General features: G+C 39.7%; 5 protein-coding genes across 7 annotated transcripts; 2 read left to right on the top strand and 3 right to left on the bottom strand.

The window, feature by feature from the left end:
* Window positions 1-417: 417 nt before the first annotated feature.
* On the top strand, window positions 418-5,636 carry LOC123958609 (C5a anaphylatoxin chemotactic receptor 1). Its single transcript, XM_046032068.1, has 3 exons — window positions 418-431; window positions 1,279-1,437; window positions 2,479-5,636. Exons 2-3 carry the CDS (start codon window positions 1,306-1,308, stop codon window positions 3,424-3,426), a joined length of 1,080 nt encoding a protein of 359 aa, XP_045888024.1. The 5' UTR covers window positions 418-431; window positions 1,279-1,305; the 3' UTR covers window positions 3,427-5,636.
* Window positions 5,024-13,364, bottom strand: LOC123958610 (centromere protein Q). Its single transcript, XM_046032069.1, has 8 exons — window positions 12,937-13,364; window positions 11,003-11,066; window positions 10,800-10,890; window positions 10,353-10,421; window positions 7,879-8,008; window positions 7,490-7,612; window positions 6,522-6,596; window positions 5,024-6,110 (listed from the first exon to the last, which is right to left on the bottom strand). Exons 1-8 carry the CDS (start codon window positions 13,042-13,044, stop codon window positions 5,931-5,933), a joined length of 840 nt encoding a protein of 279 aa, XP_045888025.1. The 5' UTR covers window positions 13,045-13,364; the 3' UTR covers window positions 5,024-5,930.
* A 342-nt stretch (window positions 13,365-13,706) lies between these two features.
* mrpl16 (mitochondrial ribosomal protein L16) lies at window positions 13,707-19,578 on the bottom strand. 2 transcript variants are annotated; one of them, XM_046032072.1, is made up of 5 exons: window positions 19,442-19,578; window positions 16,548-16,619; window positions 15,821-15,969; window positions 15,009-15,302; window positions 13,707-14,600 (listed from the first exon to the last, which is right to left on the bottom strand). In XM_046032072.1, exons 1-5 carry the CDS (start codon window positions 19,443-19,445, stop codon window positions 14,409-14,411), a joined length of 711 nt encoding a protein of 236 aa, XP_045888028.1. In that variant the 5' UTR covers window positions 19,446-19,578; the 3' UTR covers window positions 13,707-14,408. The 2 variants fall into 2 exon arrangements, with proteins under 2 accessions (XP_045888028.1, XP_045888026.1); XM_046032070.1 differs by lacking the exon at window positions 19,442-19,578 and adding an exon at window positions 17,364-17,599.
* txnl4b (thioredoxin-like 4B) lies at window positions 18,077-20,187 on the bottom strand. Of its 2 annotated transcripts, none has more exons than XM_046032077.1 (3): window positions 19,694-20,002; window positions 19,442-19,593; window positions 18,077-19,047 (listed from the first exon to the last, which is right to left on the bottom strand). In XM_046032077.1, exons 1-3 carry the CDS (start codon window positions 19,823-19,825, stop codon window positions 18,882-18,884), a joined length of 450 nt encoding a protein of 149 aa, XP_045888033.1. In that variant the 5' UTR covers window positions 19,826-20,002; the 3' UTR covers window positions 18,077-18,881. The 2 variants fall into 2 exon arrangements, with proteins under 2 accessions (XP_045888033.1, XP_045888034.1); XM_046032078.1 differs by lacking the exon at window positions 18,077-19,047 and adding an exon at window positions 19,190-19,332 and having other exon boundaries at window positions 19,694-20,187.
* On the top strand, window positions 19,723-21,999 carry trmt10c (tRNA methyltransferase 10C, mitochondrial RNase P subunit). Its single transcript, XM_046032066.1, has one exon. The coding sequence runs from the start codon at window positions 20,348-20,350 to the stop codon at window positions 21,914-21,916; it is 1,569 nt and encodes a 522-aa protein (XP_045888022.1). The 5' UTR covers window positions 19,723-20,347; the 3' UTR covers window positions 21,917-21,999.
* The last annotated feature ends 16 nt before the right edge of the window (window positions 22,000-22,015 follow it).

Here is a 22,015-nt window from a genome sequence, read left to right as displayed (position 1 = left end):
AAATTGTATAAAATCATAGAAATCCAAAACATTAAAAAATATTGTAAATGCTTTCTAGCTTTTTAAAAAAAAAAAAAAAAAAATTCCCAGTTGGAAGAAATTTAATGCCAGTTTAATGTATGACTGTAATGTAGCACTTTGTCATTTTATGCCTGTAAGGCTCATTTAGAGCATTTGATAGAAGCTGGTTGGAGTCAGAGGAAATGGCATTTCATTGGTTGAAAAATAATATGATCGAAAGCTATGTCGCTGATGTTCATAGATATGTTCATAGGAAGGACTGTGTGTTGCAATCACACAGGAAAGAGAGAAAGAGAGAAAGAGAGAAAGAGAGAGAGAGAGAGAGAGATTGTTCTTATAACAGCCAGCAGGCACTCCTTTTTTCTTTATCTCTTGCTCCATTTCTCCCACACACAAGGCAAATAAAGGAGGTAAGAAACAAACTAAATTAACATCCAAAATGATCTGTAGCAGCTTTCAAACACTGAATTTAAGACACAGGTCGTAAATCCTAGTCTTGGTTACAATTAGATTCTAGAAATCTGAACTTTATCAGCACAACTGCTGTCAGTTACCTTGGCACAGGTTAGCGCTGCTACTGTGTGGAGACCAAAGAAAGTGTGTTCATTAACGCAGGGGTGTTTGCATGCATGCTGTTCATTCCAGCAATACACAAACAGGCCCAGTCTAGATGTACATTCAGGCACTGCCCTGGGGCAGCGGTGGCTTAAGGAAAGAACAGATTCCTTTCTCTGTAATCATTTCTGCTAATAGAACACCTGACACAAGTACAGGATTTGTGTGTGTTTGTTTTAATCTCAACTCCCATTTGGGGACAAAACCTGGACCTTCCATTAGAATTTCTAAGGTTAAGGTAAGTCTCCTGCAAATAAATGTGAATCAGTGCAATCTCCTTTGAAGTGAAAACAAGTTGGTTTGGTGAGTTATGACAGATGTAAGTGCTATACTCACAACTGCACATTTTTATCTTGTTACTTGTGAAATAGAAGACTTCTCAGCAATGAAACAACATTGAGCAAACGTAAGAAAGGAAGTCTGTGCTGTTATGTTGGTATGTGGTGTGGACATCAGCTTGTCTGCGTTTTAGGCAACTGACATATGAAATCCTAATTTGTGTGCAATGCAAGTTGCGCATTTTCCATCTTCTTTGAAAAGGAAAAATGGATTGCTTTCATTTAATTTAAAATTTCTAGTGGAATTTCAGAAGAGAAAAATCAACGCATCCATGACATCAAATCCATGTCTTCTGTGTTTCAGGCTTATCTCCATTTCGACATCACCTCAATGGCCGATATGAATGTAACACAGTTTCCTGCAGTGAACCAGCTTCAAACTAGCCCCAACAGCTCCAGCAGCTCTTGGCAGGCGGAGGCAGGCAGGGGAGTCCAAATCACAGTCACTCTGCTCATTTTCCTGGTGAGAAATCCTCTATGGCTCCAGAGTCAGCCTGTGCCTTAAGTATTGTACACTTTTTAAATTGCATGATGTGCCTAGAAACATTGACAAAGCGGCTTCACAATGCTAGAGCTGGGCGATATGGCCAATAATGTTATCATGATAAAATATTTCATATAATTCGATATCGACAATTATCACGATAAATGTCAAATCATTGTTTCTTTCAAGTTTATTGGCTGATTTTTGCTCCTGAGTAAAAGTTGAAGAAACCACATGATATTAGACTATTCTTGATGGTCAGAACATCACAAGTAATTGTCAAACAGTGCATCATTTAACAAATCTGAGGTAGAACATTCAGAACAATTGATAAAATTGTTCCTCAATAAAATAATTATTTTAATAGCAGAATTAAGTGCTAATTGGTTCATGATTGAACATTTGTTATATTGTTATTGAGGGAAAGTATATTGTGATAATTATTATTGTTTTATTGCCAAGCCCCACACAACGGTATATAATAATAGTTTAGATCATCTGTGGGTTATGAGGTTTTGGGGCCACAAACACAACCTAGTTAAGGGCGAATGACTTAGCTTGAACTTAAATTCTTGTATGTCCATCACAATGACTTATCATAAATTCCACTTGAAAAGTACACAAGTGATCATAGACTATGTTGCACTTAACATATTTAAAAGGAATAGTTAAATGTTTTGGCATGTACCTGTATTTGCTTTTTTTGTCAAGAGTTACACAAAAAGATCAATATCACTTTAGTGTCTGTACAGCAAATATATAGCTGGAGCCAGCAGCAAGTTAGCTTAGTTCAGCATAAAGACTGGAAGCAGAGAGAAACAGCTTGCCTATCAAAATTCTGTAAAGCTCACTAATGAAGACGGTGTGTTTGTTTAGAGCTAAGCCAATTGATTGCTGGCTGTAGCTTCATATTAATTTGACAGACATGAGTGGTATCAATCTTCTCATTTGTCAAAACTGCTGCTTAAAAAGTCTGTCATCCCGAAAATAATTGACGGCTGGTCCTCTTGGTTTTTCAAGGTGGGCGTACCTCTGAATGGGCTGGTGGTTTGGGCACTTGGACTGCGGAGTCATCGTCACCTGGTGCGCAGAGGCAGCAGCGAGGAGACGCGTGCTGCCAGCAGTTTCCGTATTTACGTCCTGAACTTGGCCCTGGCTGACCTGGTGCTGCTCCTGCGCACCCCCCTCATGTTGGGCTATGTGGCTCACAACTACAGCTGGCCGTTTGGTCCTGTCTTCTGCAAACTGGTCATGTTCCTGCGAGGCCTGGGGTTATACGCCTCCGCTTTCCTGCTCTGTGCTGTGGCCCTGGAGAGATGCCTCTGCCTGCTGAGGCCCGTGTGGGCTCGACTGAGACGCCCCTCGTGGGCCGTTCCTCTGGCCTGTGGCATCTTATGGCTGATAGCCACGACCTTGTCTGCCCCATACCTCCACAGTGCTTTACTGATGGAAATCAACGGGACATACCAGTGCTTCGAGAGTGGGAAGTTTAACATGGCGCTGTTTGTCACAGAAACAATAGCAGGTTTCATCTTGCCCCTGCTGGTATTCTTGGGAAGTAACCTGGCTGTTTTGCTTACCGTTCAGCAAGCAATGCCCACATCACCCACCTCCTCGTCGCTTTCAACTGCCCGGAGGATGACCAGAATGTACCATGTGCTCTTTTTCACCATGCTCCTCTTCCTCACTTGCTGGGTGCCTTATTTTGTTTGTCGGTTCCTGCGGGCCTTGGCCGAGGAACATCCTAAACAGAAGGCATTGTATATCAAAGCAGTTTATATATCTTTGTTCCTGGTGTACATTAAGAGTGCTCTTAACCCTGTACTGTATGTGTTTGCTGCCCGAGGCTTAGGCCGTGCCATCAGAGCTTCAGTGGTCTCCACTATTGAACGACTTTTCAATGATGACTCCACAGAGTCCATAAGACGGAAGTCACTTAAAAACTCACTTAAGAACTCGCAGATGTAACTGACTAGTTTTCAAAGTTAAAAAAATAAAAGGACCGAAAATGTGTTAAATATTACTTTTAGCTTTCAATTTTCCATTTGTGGAAATTGCTCATACTCCTAAAAAAAAAAAGTGAGCTGTGTAAATAAAACAGAGATTTAAGGGGTTGAGTTAATGTAAAACAAAGCATGTGTTTTAGGCCAGTGTTTTATCGGGTCTGAAAACCACAGCAAATGGATAAATAGGTAGAAATTATTATTACATTTGTAGGGATGTGTAGAGATGCAATCCTTGTGATTTGAGTTTCTGAAAGGACATTCCCTCTAATGAGAAATGGTACCAGAAACTGTGAGAAAGACGGCTCAACTCCCATGACAAGTCACAACACAACAGTGAAGATGGCAGATGGAAGAACTCGCATCGCATCAAACACTGAACCAAGCTGGGTTTCTCTCCTCTCAGCTAAAAACAAGAAGATATATGGACACAAGTTTTCATCAGTAAAACTGGATGACTGAAGACTCCAGAAATGCTGTTTCGTTCTGGCATGCTGAAGGCAGGATCAAAATTGGGCATAAAAATTAATTCATGAATCATCTTGTCTGTTTGTCAGTGGGCAGGAAACACCTTTATGGGTAATACCAAGCCAAAGTCAACACAGCATCATTTGAATACCACAGTTTGCCGGCCCCAGCGTAACCTTTGTTAAATGGATTCCTCCAAGATAAGGCACCCTAAAGCTCGTTTATTGGCACAAGGAATGTGATACCGATTTTACCTTATCGGTATAAACAGTGACTCAGATCCATCACTCTGTTAAACTCAAGATGTCCAGGGGTGTATTCCAGAAAGCGGGATTAGCAATAATTTGTTTGTTACCCCTGAGATAAGGGTTATCATGGTAACTGACTCTGTGAATCTAACCTGCTCGTAGGCAGGTTTTCTTTTACCAATTCAGAATTTCTCTCTGATCACATCTGTATAAAGCTTTAGACACACGACACTGAACATTCCTATACAACATTTCCTGTATATATTATCATGAGAAAATTCAATGCTGAATGAGTAGACTACGCCAAATAAAATGTTATAGTGTTAACTTATTAACTCCTTTCTCCACTCATATTTGCAGTCCACTGTATTAAAATAGAGTCTCTGCTCTTTATTTACCTGTTTCAATGGTGAATCATAGTATTGGAACTCTATTGATGATTGCATTTTTATTCCTCAAAACTCAGAGTGAACATACTCCGAGGTGATTGAACCAACTCAGACCAGGAATCAAAAACTCAAAGGTTTCCCATCTAAGGGTTCATCAACTCAGAACTCAGGGTTAGACTCAGAGTAAAACTGCTTTAGGAAACCGGCACCAGACTAAAACATGTCCTATCTATCTCGTATCTGTAACTGTACCTCATAAACCAATGAATGTCTGCATGTCTATAGGCTGTAAGAGGATTGAAGCACAACATGCTAAGTAGGAAGTAAATATGTTTCAAGATCATTATCTTGTTGTGAATGTACCACTCTTCATATATGCAAAGAAGCTTTACTATTGTTTGTTGTTCATAAAAGCACAACAATTCTGCCATTGTTGACAAAATGGATAAGACTGTAATTAATGGTGAACATAATGAAATTTTATTTCTTTACTTTCTACATTAAAACATGAATGAACAAAAGTTAATTTCTTTATGGTATCTATTTAATTACATCTGTTACAGTCAAAGTTGATACTAGTCTACCAAATGCACTCATGTCCTCAACTTCCAATAGGGAAGAATTTCAATTATGAACAATCCACCCTATTTATTTAGTAAACTTTGTTTGTTCTGGTGCTACGATCTTACCAAAAGGAGCAATAGTTTCATTATAATTGAAAACCCCGGTAATGATACTGTGAAGGAGCATACCACATAACCACAACATCCGTGGTTTAACCATGGAAACAGACCTTTTTGTTGCATATTATACCCCTCCAATTGTCTACTATCACCTTTCCAATAAAGGCAAAACAACAACAATAATCTTTAAATTAAAAAACAAAGAAAGGAAACTGAAGAAGGGGCAAGGGTCAGGATGCTGTAGTGTGACAGTTTACTGCGTTTTAAGTAGAAATGAAAGGCTGTTTTTGTCTTTTATCTACCTATTTGATGTTCCTTTTATTGTACCAAATTGCTTTTGCGGCACCGAAATGTTGCCAACTTATAAATATATTTTTTTGCAAGTTAGACAGTGTGTGGAAGTTTCTTTGCAACCAAATTGCTTTTCCCAAACTTCAAGAATCTTCACAGTTTAAGCTTTTGCAATAAGTATTGCTTAATTTGTGTGTGCCCCAGTTTCTTTTATTTAATACTGCTGTTGGATATGTTCTAATTGATTATTCAATGTTATGCTGAATTTGATTATTACAGGTGTTGCACAACCACACAAAGTGGAGCTGAGTAACACTAAGACAAAGTACATTTTCGTTTTAAATATTTTGTTCAGACCTGTGTACAGAGAGATTTGGCGAGGTTCCAATCTCAACAAGGTGCACCACTGAGGGGGGTGAAACCAGGGTTGAAGAGCTGATCAGCATGTTTGTGTGCCTGCAGGAGCAGCGCCTGGGCATCATGGATGCCCTCTGATTTCTGCAGAATTTCTCCCAGTTTCCGGGCAGTGGTCTCAGAGTCACTGTCTGGTATAATTTTTCTCATCCGAGCCTGAGAAAAACAAAAACAATAAGTACCGCTGTGTGATTTTTTTGTATTTCTAGTAAATGTGGGTTATGTTTTGTAAAATGTTAACTAAAACAAAAACAGCCAGTAGATGACAAGATCAGCCCCGACAAGACAGAGCCACAGATGTCACATGCTCTGTGCGCCTTTCGTAAGACAAATTTCATGTTTATTTCACAATTTTACACAGACGTTGCACCACAGACAACATGTTTAGACTTTCCAGTTACATTGTAGAGGAAGTGCTAACTCAGACATTTTAACATTTTATTCACAAAAAAAGGAATGGAACCATATAAATGACAACAAAAGTGAGAACAGCTATTGTGCAATAGGGACAAGTCAAGCAGATACTAGATAGTACAAAAGTGTGTTTCACGGACCACTTATACTCACCTCTAACGTTTCTTCACGTTTTTGTGGAGGGAGACGGGGGAGATTAAGAATAGCTTGTTCAGTGTTCTGTAAGATCTGTGTGAACACAACCAGGAAGAAAGTGCTTGCATGAGTATAACTTCAAATCTATCTCTTCATCTAATAGTTGAGGTAAAAGAAAAACAATACACTGCAAATCTCTGCTTTGATATGGTTCAAGTATATTATACTAATTGCTGATTTCCTGTACTTACTGCTCAGAACTATTTTCTCAAAAGAACACCCATTATGTCAGATCACGGATAACACATTTCATTATGCTGTTCAACTGAATAAACAAGAAGAGTGAAGACACACTTGTGTCAAACAGACTAATATTTGTGTGGAGAAATGCAATCTACCACTTCTGTTTCTGGGTCACCACATGTCTGATGTCTACGGTGATGAAATGGCCTGTGTAATGTAGTAAAATTACAAAGACACTTTTGTCAGATTTAATAAATGTTAGGAAATTAGGAAAGCCTGATGACAATAAAAATGTCTGCCAAGAGTGTTTTGGCAATGGCTACATTATGAAAATAGTGTACCAAGACAGATTTTGTCTTAGTGACAAGCAATGTCTCATCTAAACATATAAGTTTCCACATAATGTCTGCAAGTTTCAGCATGGGATCTGTTAGACACTGTAGACCAGTAGAAGGATGGAGAAGGATGGATAAAGACAAAGTCAGAATAATAATTTTACCAAAAACCTGTCCTGCCTGCAAGTGAAAACATTTAAATGGCCCTTCACAAGCATGTTTGAAAACACACAAAGAAACTCCTACCTAGCTTTAACTAATAAACAATTGGTTATAGAATAAAGTAATGATACAGGAATGTTCCAGTGGAAAAAAAATATAACACTATATATTAAAAGTTCAGAGTACAAAGCCATTTTATTGATGCTTTATGTTTTGTGTATGCTGGCATGTGTGAGTGTTTTGTACCTCTTTAGCTTTCCCCTCCTCTTCCTCCTCCACCTGTTCTCTCAGCATAGTGCATGTGTGCTGCAAGGAGACAGTCTGCTCTTCTGTCCTCTCCAGTGCACGGACCACAGCTTTTAAGTCTTCCTGGAGACCCAGAAAATTATTTTGTCCAACAACCATGTATACGCTATACAGTTTTAAATAGATAAATAGCAGCGAAAGCAGCAAATCCACACCCTTGAGATGCTAAAACAAGTAAATGTTTGGCTTTAAAAAAAAAAAAAAAAATTACTTAAAAATAAGAAAAATAAGTAATGAAATTACTTAAATGATTAATGGATTATCAAAAATGTTGCAAATAAAATTTTCCATCAGAAGGTCTAAAAACTCCTCAGACTAGTGTTTCTTACCTCCAGGCTGCTCAGAGTCTTCTTTACAACTACTGACTTCTTGGTCTCCTCCTGGTGGTGGTAAGATGAACGCTCCAAAACTTTTTGTTTCTGCACTGGAACTTTGAGCTGTGCACATTGAGCAAGGAACCTTTAAAAGTTTGGGAAATACTGTATATCAGCAAAATAATAACAAAAATTGAAAGTAAGACACATTCAGTACTTTGAAATTATGATGTTAGAATCAATGTTCGAGTCAATGCTAGAGAGACTTTCTGTTTCTGGTTAAAAACAATGGGTGTTACTAGTAGGGATCCATGATGTTGTCAGACACCTCGTGTTACAGCCTGAGCCTGTCAGGGGCAAAAAGAAGCACTTTTTGTGGATGCAATTTTGACAGGCACAATTGTTCCAAGGGAATATTTTACAGCCGATTTAAGGCTGCCAGCTGAAGCATTCTACTCCACTGCACTCTACTGCTGATTTCAAAACCTTTTTTATATCTACTAGTCATTTCAACCCCAAAATATGTGACAATAGGGCCCAGGTTTAAAAATACCAAAATTATCCTTTAATGTTGATCTTTCACTGGTGATACTTTGTTTCTTTCTGACATGAAGCTCAATGTAACTAATTAGAATCTTTACTTTTGTGAATTCAGTTTCCTAATTATTATTATTATTATTATTATTATGATCATCATACTCATGGTGCTCCGGAAATTGAGCACAGTAAAAAGTATCATAAAATATAAATGTGTGGAAAGATAAGCCTGATTGGCTTATGGACTCCACTAGAGCTCTAAAGGTGCGCTGTAGTAACTGGTACCAACTTGTTAGTTGCAGATCACTTAAGTCCTGTAAGTTGCGAGGTGGGGCCTCCTTGGATTAGACTTGTTTGTTCAGCACATCCGACAGATTCTCAATTGGACAAGTCAACACCTTGAACTCGCTATGTTCCTCAAACCATTCCTGAACCATTTTTGCTTCGTGGTGGGGCGCACTGTCCTGCTGAAAGAGGCCACCACTGCCATCCTGAAATACTATTTCCATGAAAGGGTTTACATGGTCTGCAAAAATGCTTAGGTAGGTGGTACGTGTTAATGTAACATCCACATGAATGGCAGGACCCAAGGTTTCCCAGCAAAACATCATCCAAAGCATCACACTGCCTGCGCTGGCTTACCTTTTCCCCCCCACAATGCATCCTGGTGCCATGTGTTCCCCAGGTAAGCGACACACACACACCCAGCCATTTACGTGATGTAAAAGAAAAAAAGATTCATCAGACCAGACCACCTTCTTCCATTACTCCGTGGTCCAGTTCTGATGCCCACCTGCCCATTGTAGGCGCTTTCAGCAGTGGACAGGGGTCAACATGGGCACCTGTGATGCACTGTGTGTTCTGATACCTTCCTATCAGACCCAGATTAAATTTCTCAGCAGTTTGACCTACAGTAGCTTGTCTGTTGGATCGGACTACTCGAGCCAGGCTTTGCTCCGACGTGCATCAATAAGCCTTGGCCTGGCCGGCCATGACTCTGGACTACTTTTGATGACTGCAGACCAGGAACACCCCGCAAGAGCTGCTCTGGACCAGTCGTCAAACCAACACACTTGTCAAAGTGGCTCATTTCTATACACTTGCCCATTTTCCTGCTTCTAACACATCAACTTTGAGGAAGAAATTCTGCCTAATATATCCCACCCAGTGATAGGTGCCATGATAGGGATTTAATCATCGTGTTATTCACTTCACCTGTCAGTCGCCATCATCGTGTTATGACTGATCAGTGTGTGTGTGTGTGCAACACAAATATACAAAGCCCTGCTAAATTATTACAATGTGATACTTCTCCACTGCTCATCAAGCAACCTATTTTACTTTATTTTACCCATTATCCCTTTCTAACATGCATCCTTCTTGTCAAGGCTGACATATAGAGTAATAATATATTTTGATTGTGCATCTTCAATTAAAATACCTGGTTAAGTAAGGTGGAGAGATAAGACATGAGTCTTTTGTGAACGCAAACATAAATATATTGAACACTGAATGACATTATGAACATTAAATTATAAAATGAGCTGAATGTTCTTCCTTCATTTAGCACATACATTTTAAAAGTGGCTAATAACATTTCTGACAGCCGGTGAAAAAAGTTAATTTCAGACCCTGCCTTGAAGTATTTATTTATAGAAGTGGCGGGAAAGGTTCAAGCATCCAGAATACCGGATATATAATAAAATTCACTTCAATGGACGATAGTCCACACACACACACACACTTATAAAGGTAGTCTTTCTACAACTGAGTCAAGACTAGCTTAAAAACATGTTGTAATGGTATTCTGTGTAATTAGTAGACAATGGAGGATAATTCCAGAAACAAAACTACCCACTGTGCAGCATAACTTACTTGCTCTTATTTGTTAAATTTGAAGTATAGCAGGTCAATGCCATTTTTTACATTTTACTTTATGAGTTATTACTCACCTGCATTTCATTATGTTCAGATGTTCCTGGCTCTCTTTCTTTTCTGTCCGCCTCAAAGCAAGAGTGGCTCTGTGACAACAGAACAAAGACGTCCTTACAAAATTAGTGTTTGTAAATCGGGTGGGCAAAACATTAGAAACACCTTTCACTATAATGCTGTCAAGTTCAACACTACAAATTGACAAACCTCAAAAAATGACAACTTCAGTAATAAACATAAATAAATGAATGGCTATCTGATAGTGTCAATGAAAACTGAACATTATTATGTTTGTAAATGTAGAATTTATGGCTGAGCTGTTGTATTGGATTGCATGAGATTTTATAGTTATACCTTATAAAGCGGCCACTGAGTGTTTATACCATAAAAAAGGAAATGCTGCTTTTTAGACTAACAACAAGAGACTAGCAGGATATAAAAGTCAGAATTAACAGAGTGAAACTCACAGTATTGACAAATCCATTATGTTCTCCAGAGCAGCGATGGAAGATCCTGGCATCAGCTTCCAGTTTTCCTGACCTTTGACTTTGCTTTCAGCTTTCCAGGACACAAACAGGAGCAAAAAACATAATGTGTCCTGCATCATTATCCCTGATTGATCTCTTATTTATCAAGAGGCAGGATAACGTAGCAAAAGAGCTGTTCTAACCTTTCCTCTTTCGTGCAGCTTTTGGGTGGGTGCTCTTGCCATGGTTGTCACTGGGCACCGGGTCCTATAAAAACCATTATTAAAGCATGTGAAGCAACATTAGTTAACAACTTAAGTTAACCAAAGACTGAAAGACCAATGCCGGTGTGACAGTTTAACTGGTGGCTAAATTAACTGGTGATAGTCCCAGATGTGTAGCAGGCATGGCTTAAGGATTTACTGACTGAATGTAGTTTGTAGGCTACATCGTTAGCTGCACGATGATTCACAGGGACCTCTCCCACATGCAAATTAGTCAAAAGTAAGGACTTCAGATGTGATCACGGAGGTGACTTTGTCGCTGTTCAAAACACTGCAAAATGTCAATAAACTGTCCAAATGTTCATGCTGTGTCTCTGATTTGTTCAACGGTAGGTTTAAATGTGTTACATACAAGAAACGCTCAGCTGGAACACAAAGTGGAGACCGCTGTTAGCTGTGGCAAAGTGCCCAGATTAACCTGTGATACAGCTTCATACCATCAATCATGTTTATACTCCACTATCTTTGTAATCGTCATCAACATTATCTTGCCATTTAACATTTCTATCATGTATCGTTATTCATCTAAGTTTACACTCCGCCTGAACAGAGCGTGGAGCTGCACAACATATTTCAAAATTACTGTATGATTAGTAGTCAATGATTTTATTTTAAAGTCAGCTAGGGTAATAGTCTCCTGCTTTGTGACACAGACTGCAGGTAGCCTACTTCACTCAATCTAAAAGGGGGAAAAAGCAGGTCATTGGCAAACATTTCGTCAAGTTCTCATCAAACATCCAGAGAAGGATGCATGGATCGATGGCATTTTGTCTTTGCTCATCTGGTACAGCAAACTCAAAGGGCTGAGTTCCATTCCATAAGCTACAATCAATCAATACAATCAGTGACTACTAATCATTCATTTTGTATTTTAGTCACAGTAAAGGATCTCTAGCGCTCTATACAATATGACAGAACTTGCAATGCATGTGAACCCTGTTATAATGTAAAAAGTTTGTTTTATGTTGTGACACCACAGCTGGTATGTTGCCTGTGGTTAGGATTTGATTTTGGTGGGTCTTAATAGTGACAGGTAGGAAAAATAGCCAGTAATTCTCAAATATGTTGTGCAGCTTTATATTGTATGGCTACAGTAGCATGATCCCCTTACATTTTATTTGCATTTACTGTAAGCTGTTCAACCTACTTACACACCCAGCAGTAATCACAGACTATGTAGGTCACCTTCATCTATAGCCTATACCACACCCAGCTGATTTTAGTTTCTGCACACCTGCTTCCAAATTCGGTGTGAGTGAAATGAGACACGAGGGACTGTAGATACAGCTGTTGTATCACAAGCTAATGTGAGCATGTACCGTGGCCACAGCTGACCCCACGATATGTTCGGGCGGTGTGTAAACATCCAGACTGTTTCACTTACAGGCTGCATGACAAACTGTTCTGGGGTCAACTCGAAGTCAGATGTATAACGATACATGATACAAATGTTGATTGGCAAGATAATGTTGATGACGATTGCAAAGATTTGTAAGTTCCCATATGCAAGTATAAACACATTAAAACCGACCGTGGCACAAATCAGACAGCATGGACATTTGGACGGTTTATTGACGTTTTGCAGTGTTTTGAACAGCGACACAGTCACCTTCATGATCACGTCCTTGGTTTTAACTAGTTTGCAGCTAATTTATAACGTTAGCCTGCAAACTACATTCAGAAACATATCTCCATGACGATATATTATGTAGAGAAACTTATCGAACGTATTTCCTGGTTAGCAGTGCGACACACCTGCGACTAAGTTATCACCAGTTACTTTAGCCACCACTTAAAACTCTCAGCGGCGCGGAGTTCAAATCAACTGGTCTGTCTTAGTTACCTCATCTTACCTGATCCTCTGTTGCTTGTTGTTTCGTCGTCTGATCCGTTTTTTGCTTGTTTTTGTCAGAGTTAGGTACCTTTGATGCGGCCCGGTTAGAACCTCGCACGGGCTTCATGTGTACTAGCTAATGTTAACCTAACGTCAGTTAATGATAAAGTAAATAAGCGACTATAACTGTTATTAGCTAGCTTAATGTTAATGTAAGTTAACGCTATGTAAAAACGGCTGGCTCACGAAAATAAGTCAACAGCGAAGCAATACAGGAGATCTTTCTGTGAAAATTAAGACCTAACACAAGTTTTGTAAAGTTATGACCATGGTTAAGACACAAATTTCGTACACAACGTTGCGCATCTAATCCCTTTTATGTCCAGTCACAAACTTCACAAGTTGTCGTCAGCGGTCGAGCTACCTTTCGCGCTTGTTTTCGAACCGTACGGCGCGCATGCGCCTAATAAACAATGGACCCGGAGTTGAGCTTCTCAGGCAGCTGTATCTCAAGCTAAAATAACATTACCTGGGAGGGTGAACCCCTATGGGCAGATGGGGGTGGGTGGGTTTTATTAATGTATTAAGACATTAAAGTACAGGCAAACACAATTGCCTTCATTGGGAGGAAAACAAATCCCAGCATGGTCACAGTATAAGAACCTGCAAGGTGAAACACTTGTATTTTCGGGAAAAGTGAAGCATCATACTAATGTTGATCTCTTCATATTATAAGCAACTGTATTGGCTGCTAACATTTGAATATAATAAAGAAAAGATATGCACAACTTCTCAGACAGCAAGTTTGTTAAAAAGGCCAACGGGAAATGTAGTTGTTGAATTTGACAGGCTTTAAGGTACTATTCACAATGTACCTGATAATCAAAAAATGAACACGTGTAAAAATGTTGTAAGAAATGAGAGAACAGGTACTGATGCACCCCAGCAACAGTCACTCTATGTACAGCATCACTAATCACAGCCATGCAAACCTGTCAATCTTTCACAGTTGCTCTAAGTAGATTTACTGTCATACTGCCATTTTTTTTTTTTTATGGACTTTTTTCTTCGGCAATTGGAATTCCAGATAAAATCTAATCACTTGTTACAATTTAAAGAGGATAAATACTTATAAATCAACCACTTTTTTATTTGTTCTTAATTTAGTGTAATCTGTAGAGATACATTTTTACTTCTCTTTTGCATCTGATTAGACAGAAAAACCAATCTCAATATTGTCACAATATTTGAGCCACCATGTAAAACTGAAATACATTATCTAGTTTATTTGTTTTTTAAGCAGAAAAAGGGGGAAACACCTCTTTAACAAAATGTTAAATTCACTAATACATTTGCATTAAAAAAACATGAAAGAAGATTCCCAAATATGGTTGAAACTCTGAGCCTTTCAAAATTTTGGTTGCTTCTTCAACAGTGTGGTCTGGATGGTGTCACAATATACACAGTATTGATTCCTGTTGTCTGGGCCTGTCACACCCTCCCCAGAAGGTGAAATTTGCCTGTAAAGCGCCCATTGTTGTGCAGGTCAAAGGGGCTGAGCACCCTCCTAATACCCAGCATGTTGCCATGTGCTATCTGCTTAAAGGTCCAGGGATTCTGGTTGTTCTCCTCCATATCAGCCTGCTTCTTGTGCATGGCTGCGAGGGTGTCCCTGCTCATTACCTGAAATAAATAAAAATGAAAAAACTTATTGTAACACAAAGATACCAAGGGGGAAAAACTGCAGGAAGTAATTCTAAATCAATAGCAATAAAAGTGATAAAAATGGTTGCGCATGATATTTTAATTCCAAAGGTTGTGTACAAAGGGAAATGAGCCAGACTTATAGATACTTTGTGCAGATAACAATTTAAAATCGATTAGGGATATATATAAATATATATAAAACTTTAGAGAGGTGTTGGATGTGATTATGTGACAACTGAGTGTAAATGATTTTCGAAAAATGTGCCATTATGTAGTCATCACTTTTTTACAAGTATCAAATTACATTAACTGAAACTCTTTCAGAATATATTACATTTAGTAAGATGGAAAATGGCAATGTATACACTGTATCAGTCATCTCACCTTTGCAGGGAAGGGAAGCTTCTTTGCCACTTCAATCAAGATATGTTCAACCTCCCCCAGCTCCACCTTTCCTCCCACCTCCACGATTAAACGTCCATAGCGGACAGGTGTCACATAGTGGTCAATAGCTCCTTTGCCCCCACCCATGCGCTGACCCAGACCTTTACGTGTGATTGGCTTATATGGGCCATTGATGCGCCAGCGGGCAAATGTAGTCCGGGAATCCATCTTGCGGTTGATGGTTAGACGAATCATCTCTATGTGACCCCAGTGAAGATATCCCCCTCCCATCGCCTGAGCATCAAAGAGAGAGCAAGACAGAGAAAGAGGGAAGTCACTTTTAAATGTCATGCTCCAATTAACCACTTCTCACTTGGCGTAAATATAACTTAGAACATGTGAAGGGAGAAAGCTAGGTGCAAAGATAATGTTGATTATTTATTAGTTATAAGTGCTATTGTTCTTGATAGAAGACTGGATAATATTCTAAGTTATATAATATGTTGAATCACACTTTTTAAAAAACGTGAGCCTTGTCCTTATTTGCATGAATGTAAAACTGAAGTGAAAAGTTGCAGTGTAATTCTGTACTGGAAATAAGAAATGTCTAAGCACTTTGTAATCATTTCCTGTAAGGACTGTGAATTATGCAACAGTTGACATTACAAGTCTGCTAATATACAGTTACAGAAGGTTTAATATTAAGACAAGTTATAAAACACTGCAGGTAATATAATCTTCATAGACTTCAATGCTTGGAAAAAGCTGTCACATATCACTAAACGGTAGAGTTTACAGATAACTGCACTCACCACAATGGCATACTGTCCAGTAGTGAAGGTATTTGCCGCCCTAGCTGGGCCTTGGATATCCCATAGCTTCTTCATCTCTTTCTTGGCCTTTTTGAAGTTAGGCACCTTGTTCACAAACTTCAGTTTGGGTTTCTCTGGCAATACCACATCTTCAGAGGTAAAAACAAGAGTGAGGAATGATGAGCAACATTAACGTACAGCATGCATTTGCAGATTTAACAACATCCTGGGAGATGCGACCCACCCCTATCAACACCTGTTCTCTCTGTTACCCTCTGGGAGGAGATACATAGTATTCAAAGCTCAACCTCCAGACTGATGGACAGTTTATCCAAGAGCCATCATTGAAATGAACAAAACATTGCCCCACCTCTGTGTCATGCACTCTATGTGCAATAAGGGGACAACCAGTGCAACACTGCTTCCATGCTTCCATAAAATGCTTTGTTCACATTTCTATTGTTTGGGATGACTGTGCATGTTAGAGTATTTATTTGTGTATTTATAACTGTCTTGTTTTATATTAAGGCACAGCCCAGCAAATTCCGTTGTACATAAACGTGTGCGATGACAATAGTTCCCAAGACCAGACAAAGGACAGAGGCCAGAGAAGCTCTCTACGGTGTTTATCCCCACGTCTTCCCATCTTCTGTATACATGCAGGCAAACATTTTAGAAAGAGGTTAAAACCTCACAACAAATAAATGAGAAGAAGATAAATGATTACCGCTGTAGTCTGGTGGGATTTCATACGTCTTCAGCCCAGCAGTGAGGACTTTCAAGTGGCTGTGCAAAGGACCTGTGGAACAAAAAGCAGTTGACACGTGTTGTCATGATGTTTGGCAAAATCCAGTCTAGTTAACGTATGTTTAGGGGTGGGGGGTGATCAATTCTTCGATTGCTAATATAGTACTGCTCAGTTTGAAGAAATGTCTCTTCAAGCCATCGCAGTACAGTAGAGGGAGAGAGAAAATGTGCTAATTTTGACTTATTTCCTGCAACTCAGAAGCCTTTGTTTAAATAAAATACAGTGTACACTGATATTTTCAACAAAAATTTTTATGTCTTCATTAAGTTTTAATTAGACAGGTGTTCGAGTTTAAGCCTGGGCGTTACTTGTTCTTGTTTGAGACTGCTTGATAGAAAAATGGTTAATTGGTGGTCAGCTTTCTCTGCATTAAAAGTCCATTGCTCCTTGCTATCATCCTTTACTGTAACGGTGTTAAACCATGGTCCTCACAAGATGGCACATTGATGTGCTACTACTAAACTATCGATTGCCTAAATATTATTGCTCTGTATACTTACATCCTATAAGTTACTTCAATAACTGTTTTAACTTTAAGTCAGGTTGTTTTGGTGGCGACTATTCATCTGTACTGGGACTAAAAAAAAAATCTTTACAGCAATGCTTATTAATGTGTACTGTTCCTCGTAAATTAATATATAAACTTACCACTCACATGCAATACAGACAGTCACAAAAGAGGTTAGTTTTGTTGTCACTATACCGTTAACGTTAGCTAACTTGTGTTAACGTTACCTTTGTAACCGTGGGCTCTACAGATGCCACTCAAACCGCCGACAGCGGCCTTGATGAAGGAAATCATTATGATCACCCTAAAACATTTACTATAAAAATCAAATTGTCATTTCGTGTGGTCGATATGCGAACATTTTAGGTGGTTATCTAATTAAACTGCTACGAACGCCATGCTCTGCACAAGGTCGCTGCCATTGCTGTGTCGCCTTGAGTTCTGCCCATAGATTCCGCCAGAAGAAGAGACACTTCCTGTACAGTTTTCACAATAAAAGTCAATTTTTACAAATTTCTTCTTTGGTACAGTCTGTGCTACAAATCTACAAAATGACACAGAAACTGTTTCTATATACTTAATTGGAGTGCCAGATCAAATATCAGCTATTTCTTCCCGTAAATCCCTTTGGATTTAAATGTCCCTATGTCTGCTATCTATGTCTGAGAAATTAATCTTTTTTATATTACTTAATTTGGTGAATACGTTTTATAATTTTAGCTGCTATGATGCATGATGTTTAAACGGTTGTTTCCCTAACGAATCGAATCCAGCTCGGAGTGTGGACTGGTAGTTGGAGAGGTGCCAGTTCACCTCCTGGGCACTGCCGAAGAAGGGCTTGAGCAAGCTCCTGACATCGCCTGCTACTCTTTATATTCAAATAGTGTCCGTTTACATTAACTAAATAAAAATTTAAAAGCATAGAGGGGGGAACATTATGTAAATTATAAAAGTTTATTATAAAAACAGAGCATGTACATTGGATAACTGAATTGTATCACTACGCTCATATGCAGCTCTTTTCCACGGGAAACATCATGATGACTACATTTTCACAAGAAATAAATAAAATCTGAATAAAGTTGCAGAACCATATTCATCAATATCAGTATACTAAATGCTTTTCCCAAACGTTTTGGTTAAACAGTGTTCTTGTGTACTCTTCTTTAATGGTGCCCTGTGGAGTTTCTTGTTGTTTTGTCACTTTAAAGTTTGTGTTACTCACCAAGACAAATTGTGTGTATCCTTGAGGTCTCACAAACATCATGACTGCATTTCCTTTGACATAAAACATTTTCAAAACCTGTATTGTTTACATCCATGTTTACTAGCTTGCAGTCTCCTTCTTTACAGTCTCATAGTGCCTTTAAACTAGTGCGTTTAATGTCATGTTACGTGTTGATCAGAGCTAAACTGTGAAACCATTGGCTGGAATGTGTATCACCTCCGCTGCACGCACATGTGCTATTAACACACATAACAAAACACTGCTTCATGGAGTTAATAGTGGTCAAAAACTCCACAGGGAATCTTTAAACATAGCAAGACAACATAAATAAAAGGAAATGTAATGTCTGTAATTTGCCTTCTAAAGTCCCCAAATTTGAGCTTTAATATAAAATCATCCTTAGATGTTTGCTCAGAGGCTGAAAATCAAAGCTATTTGTTGTCAGTCAATCACCCAGCAGTTGTTATTATTATTATTATTATTATACTAATAACGCTGCACAGTGCAGGTGTTGATTTTATATTCCATGGTAGAGGAGGTCATATTTTGGAATATTTTGAGGATCTATGGGACTCTGAACAATCATCTTCCCACGCATGGCTCCTCTGTATATGACCTCAATCAGATCCTTGAAATCTTGCTTGGTCTTGAAGCTGCCGACAAACTTGGTGTGATCTGGGGAGCTGAAGGACATTATAAACATTATAAACTAAATGAGGGAAATGACTCCTCTTTTTTTTTTATTTCAGTTTGTACACATTTTATGGAGCTCAGACAATTAACTGTCAACAAACAGAAAATTGGCTTATATTCTAATGATCAATTAATCATTTAAATAATTACATCTAAGCAAAAATACCAACACGTATCCCTGGTTTCAGCTTCTCCGTAGTAGTAACTTTGGGGTTTTTGGAGTGTTGGTTGGGCAAAACAAGACGTTTAAAGATGTCAACAAGCTCTGTATAATTCTGTTGGAAATTCAGATTTTCATTCAGCCCTATTTTGAAGCATTCTCACATGGGGCATCATACATATATTTACCTGACAATTACACATGCAAGTTAAAAAAAACCTCACCCATAATCCACTTTCATGTGCTGTCCGTTGAAAAAGAACACCGTAGAGGGGATGTAACTGATGTCAAAGTATCTTGTGTAAATGGGAGCTTTATCCACATCAACGATGTAGATGGACGCCATGTTACTCAGGTCATGGGCAGTTTTTGACAGCTAAAATGGACACAAATGACAAAATTAGCAAAACGCAAAACAGTCGCGACGCCAACAGTTATCAGCCGCTTGGTTTCTTTGCATTAACGGTCCTGCTTACAATCTCATCGAGCTGGAGACAAATCGAGTCTTCGTCTCTCCCAAACCTCAAAACTAAGACTTTTTCTGCTACGCCTTTGATAACTTCATCTATGTCTTTTTTGCACGTTAATTTAGGTAAAAACAAACTCATTTTCGAGGATAACAAATTAGCTTCCCTTGTTCAGCTGGCAGGAGGAAGTTACGTCATTATTAACGTAAGGCGCTGTGGGGGAAAAAATCCGTCTGGAAACGACATGAAATGAACGATTGTTTAAAATTATTATTATAAGCTATATGGACGCGTCATAGAGAGCGAAAGCCACAGTAAACGCGTATTTGGTTGTTGTGATAAGCTAGATAAATATTTAAGACTAGAAAAGCTCTCTCATGTTTACGGTCTATGGTCTTTGGTTGTTTAGCGGCATTCCACTACGACCCTTTTTAGTGTGACATCGTTTAACAACGTGACCTTCCACAACTACATTACAGGCACACCGCCACACGTGAAAAGGACTTCAGGAATATTTAAGACATTTAAGAAGATGCAGATTTTACTTATTCATGAAAGGGGAAAACGGATTTAACCGCGTTGAAAACACGCTTTCTTCCGTTTGAATTCAACGTAGTGACACTGACAGTCCCGCAGTCTGTATTTCCTAGTTTTAGTACCGCGATGTTACGGTGCTTTACTACCCAGGGTTTTTATGAACTCTGGAAATGCAATAATTTTGTTTTAACCTGTCTGACCAAGAGGAAAGCCATACGTATTCTCCCAGTCAGCAGCGCCTGTCATCAACGACTACACATCCCTGCTCTCCACTTCAGTACTGGGAGCCCAGTGTGGAAAGATGCTCTCGAGCCAAAAATAGAGAAATCCGAAGAAATACAGACAATAGATCTGGACAAATGGAAATCTGTAATGAGATCCCAAGCTGCATCAGAAGAGAAACAACAAGTCAATGATGAAGAGGAAGCAAGTGATGATGATGAAAACCTAAATGACGCACGAGATGATTTAAAGGATGGTTCCTCACTTGAGGCAACTCGGGACCTGGTTGCAATGTGGCGGCAAGCTGGCAAGCTTGTACCTCAAGAGATGACTGAGGATGAGGTTCAGACGCTGGCTGAACTCACCACCAAGTCATCCAGGAAGAAGTACCTTAAGTACCTGGCCATCAAGGAGGGCCATAAAAGGGCCCGTAAGGAGAAGCAGCAGCAGAGGAAGGCAGACAGGGAAGCCTCAATGGAACAGAAAAGAGACCAGGACAGTGATGCAGAGGAAGGGGATGATCAGAGAGGACAGGAGCGTAAAAGCACATTCCTCCTCCAATTCTGGAGCCGCTCCCTGGACAAGCTGCTGGCCTGGAGGAGCGCCCAGGCCATGCTGTTCGGTCAGCCACTGGTGTTTGACATGAGCTATGAGTCTAACATGGCCAGGCGGGAGGTAGAGAACACAGTGTCCCAGCTGATGGAGGTGGAAGGGTGGAACCGGCGTGCCACAGAGCCCTTCCACCTCCACTTCTGCAACCTGCAGCCAGACGGGGCCTACAAGCAGGAGCTGCTCAAACGATATGGTGCAGAGGCCTGGAAACGCCTACTCATCACCAGCACTGACCGCCAGCACGTTGATCTGTTCCCACGTGAACGGCTTGTCTACCTCACCGCAGACTCCCCCAATGTTCTCCGCACGTTTGACCACTCCAAGGTGTACATCATTGGATCTCTAGTGGACCGGTCTATTCAGTCAGGCTTGTCGTTGGCCAATGCCAAGCGCCTGAAGCTGACTACAGCCCGCTTACCGCTGGATGAGTTCCTCCACTGGGAGATCGGAGCCAAAAATCTGACTCTGGACCAGATGATCCGCATCATGCTCACTCTCAAGGACACGGGGAAATGGGAGGAGGCGTTGAAGTTTGTGCCTAAACGGAAGCACGATGGCTTCCACCATCAGCAGACACAGAAAGAAATTACCAAGAACAGAGTCAGGGGGGCCACAAATCATGGACCAAGAGACGACGGTGGCAGGTGGTTAAGATTGGACGAAAGGACATTTAATAATGAGGGCCAAGGTCTTTACAGGCCGAATAAACAGTCTGGGATCACTGGTAGAGACAGAATGGCTGGACTGCCCAGTGACAGGGAAAACAAAGCAGCTGCAACCAGAGTACGGACATCATTTCAGAGCAACATGGGGGGAAGAAAAGGTGCAGGCAAAAGCAAGATGTGGTGGGATGACGAGTGAAGAATTGTAACTTGGGTTAATGAGAACATTTCTGTTTACACTGTCAACAAAGTGGTTAATAAAATGAAATATGTAGTCTTGGGTGCTTGCTTGTCTGTT

This window comes from Micropterus dolomieu, linkage group LG20, assembly GCF_021292245.1.
Source record: "Micropterus dolomieu isolate WLL.071019.BEF.003 ecotype Adirondacks linkage group LG20, ASM2129224v1, whole genome shotgun sequence".
In the NCBI taxonomy this organism is placed as follows: domain Eukaryota; kingdom Metazoa; phylum Chordata; class Actinopteri; order Centrarchiformes; family Centrarchidae; genus Micropterus; species Micropterus dolomieu.
Note: the sequence above shows the minus strand (reverse complement) of the source record. Positions and strands in the feature narration are given on the sequence as shown.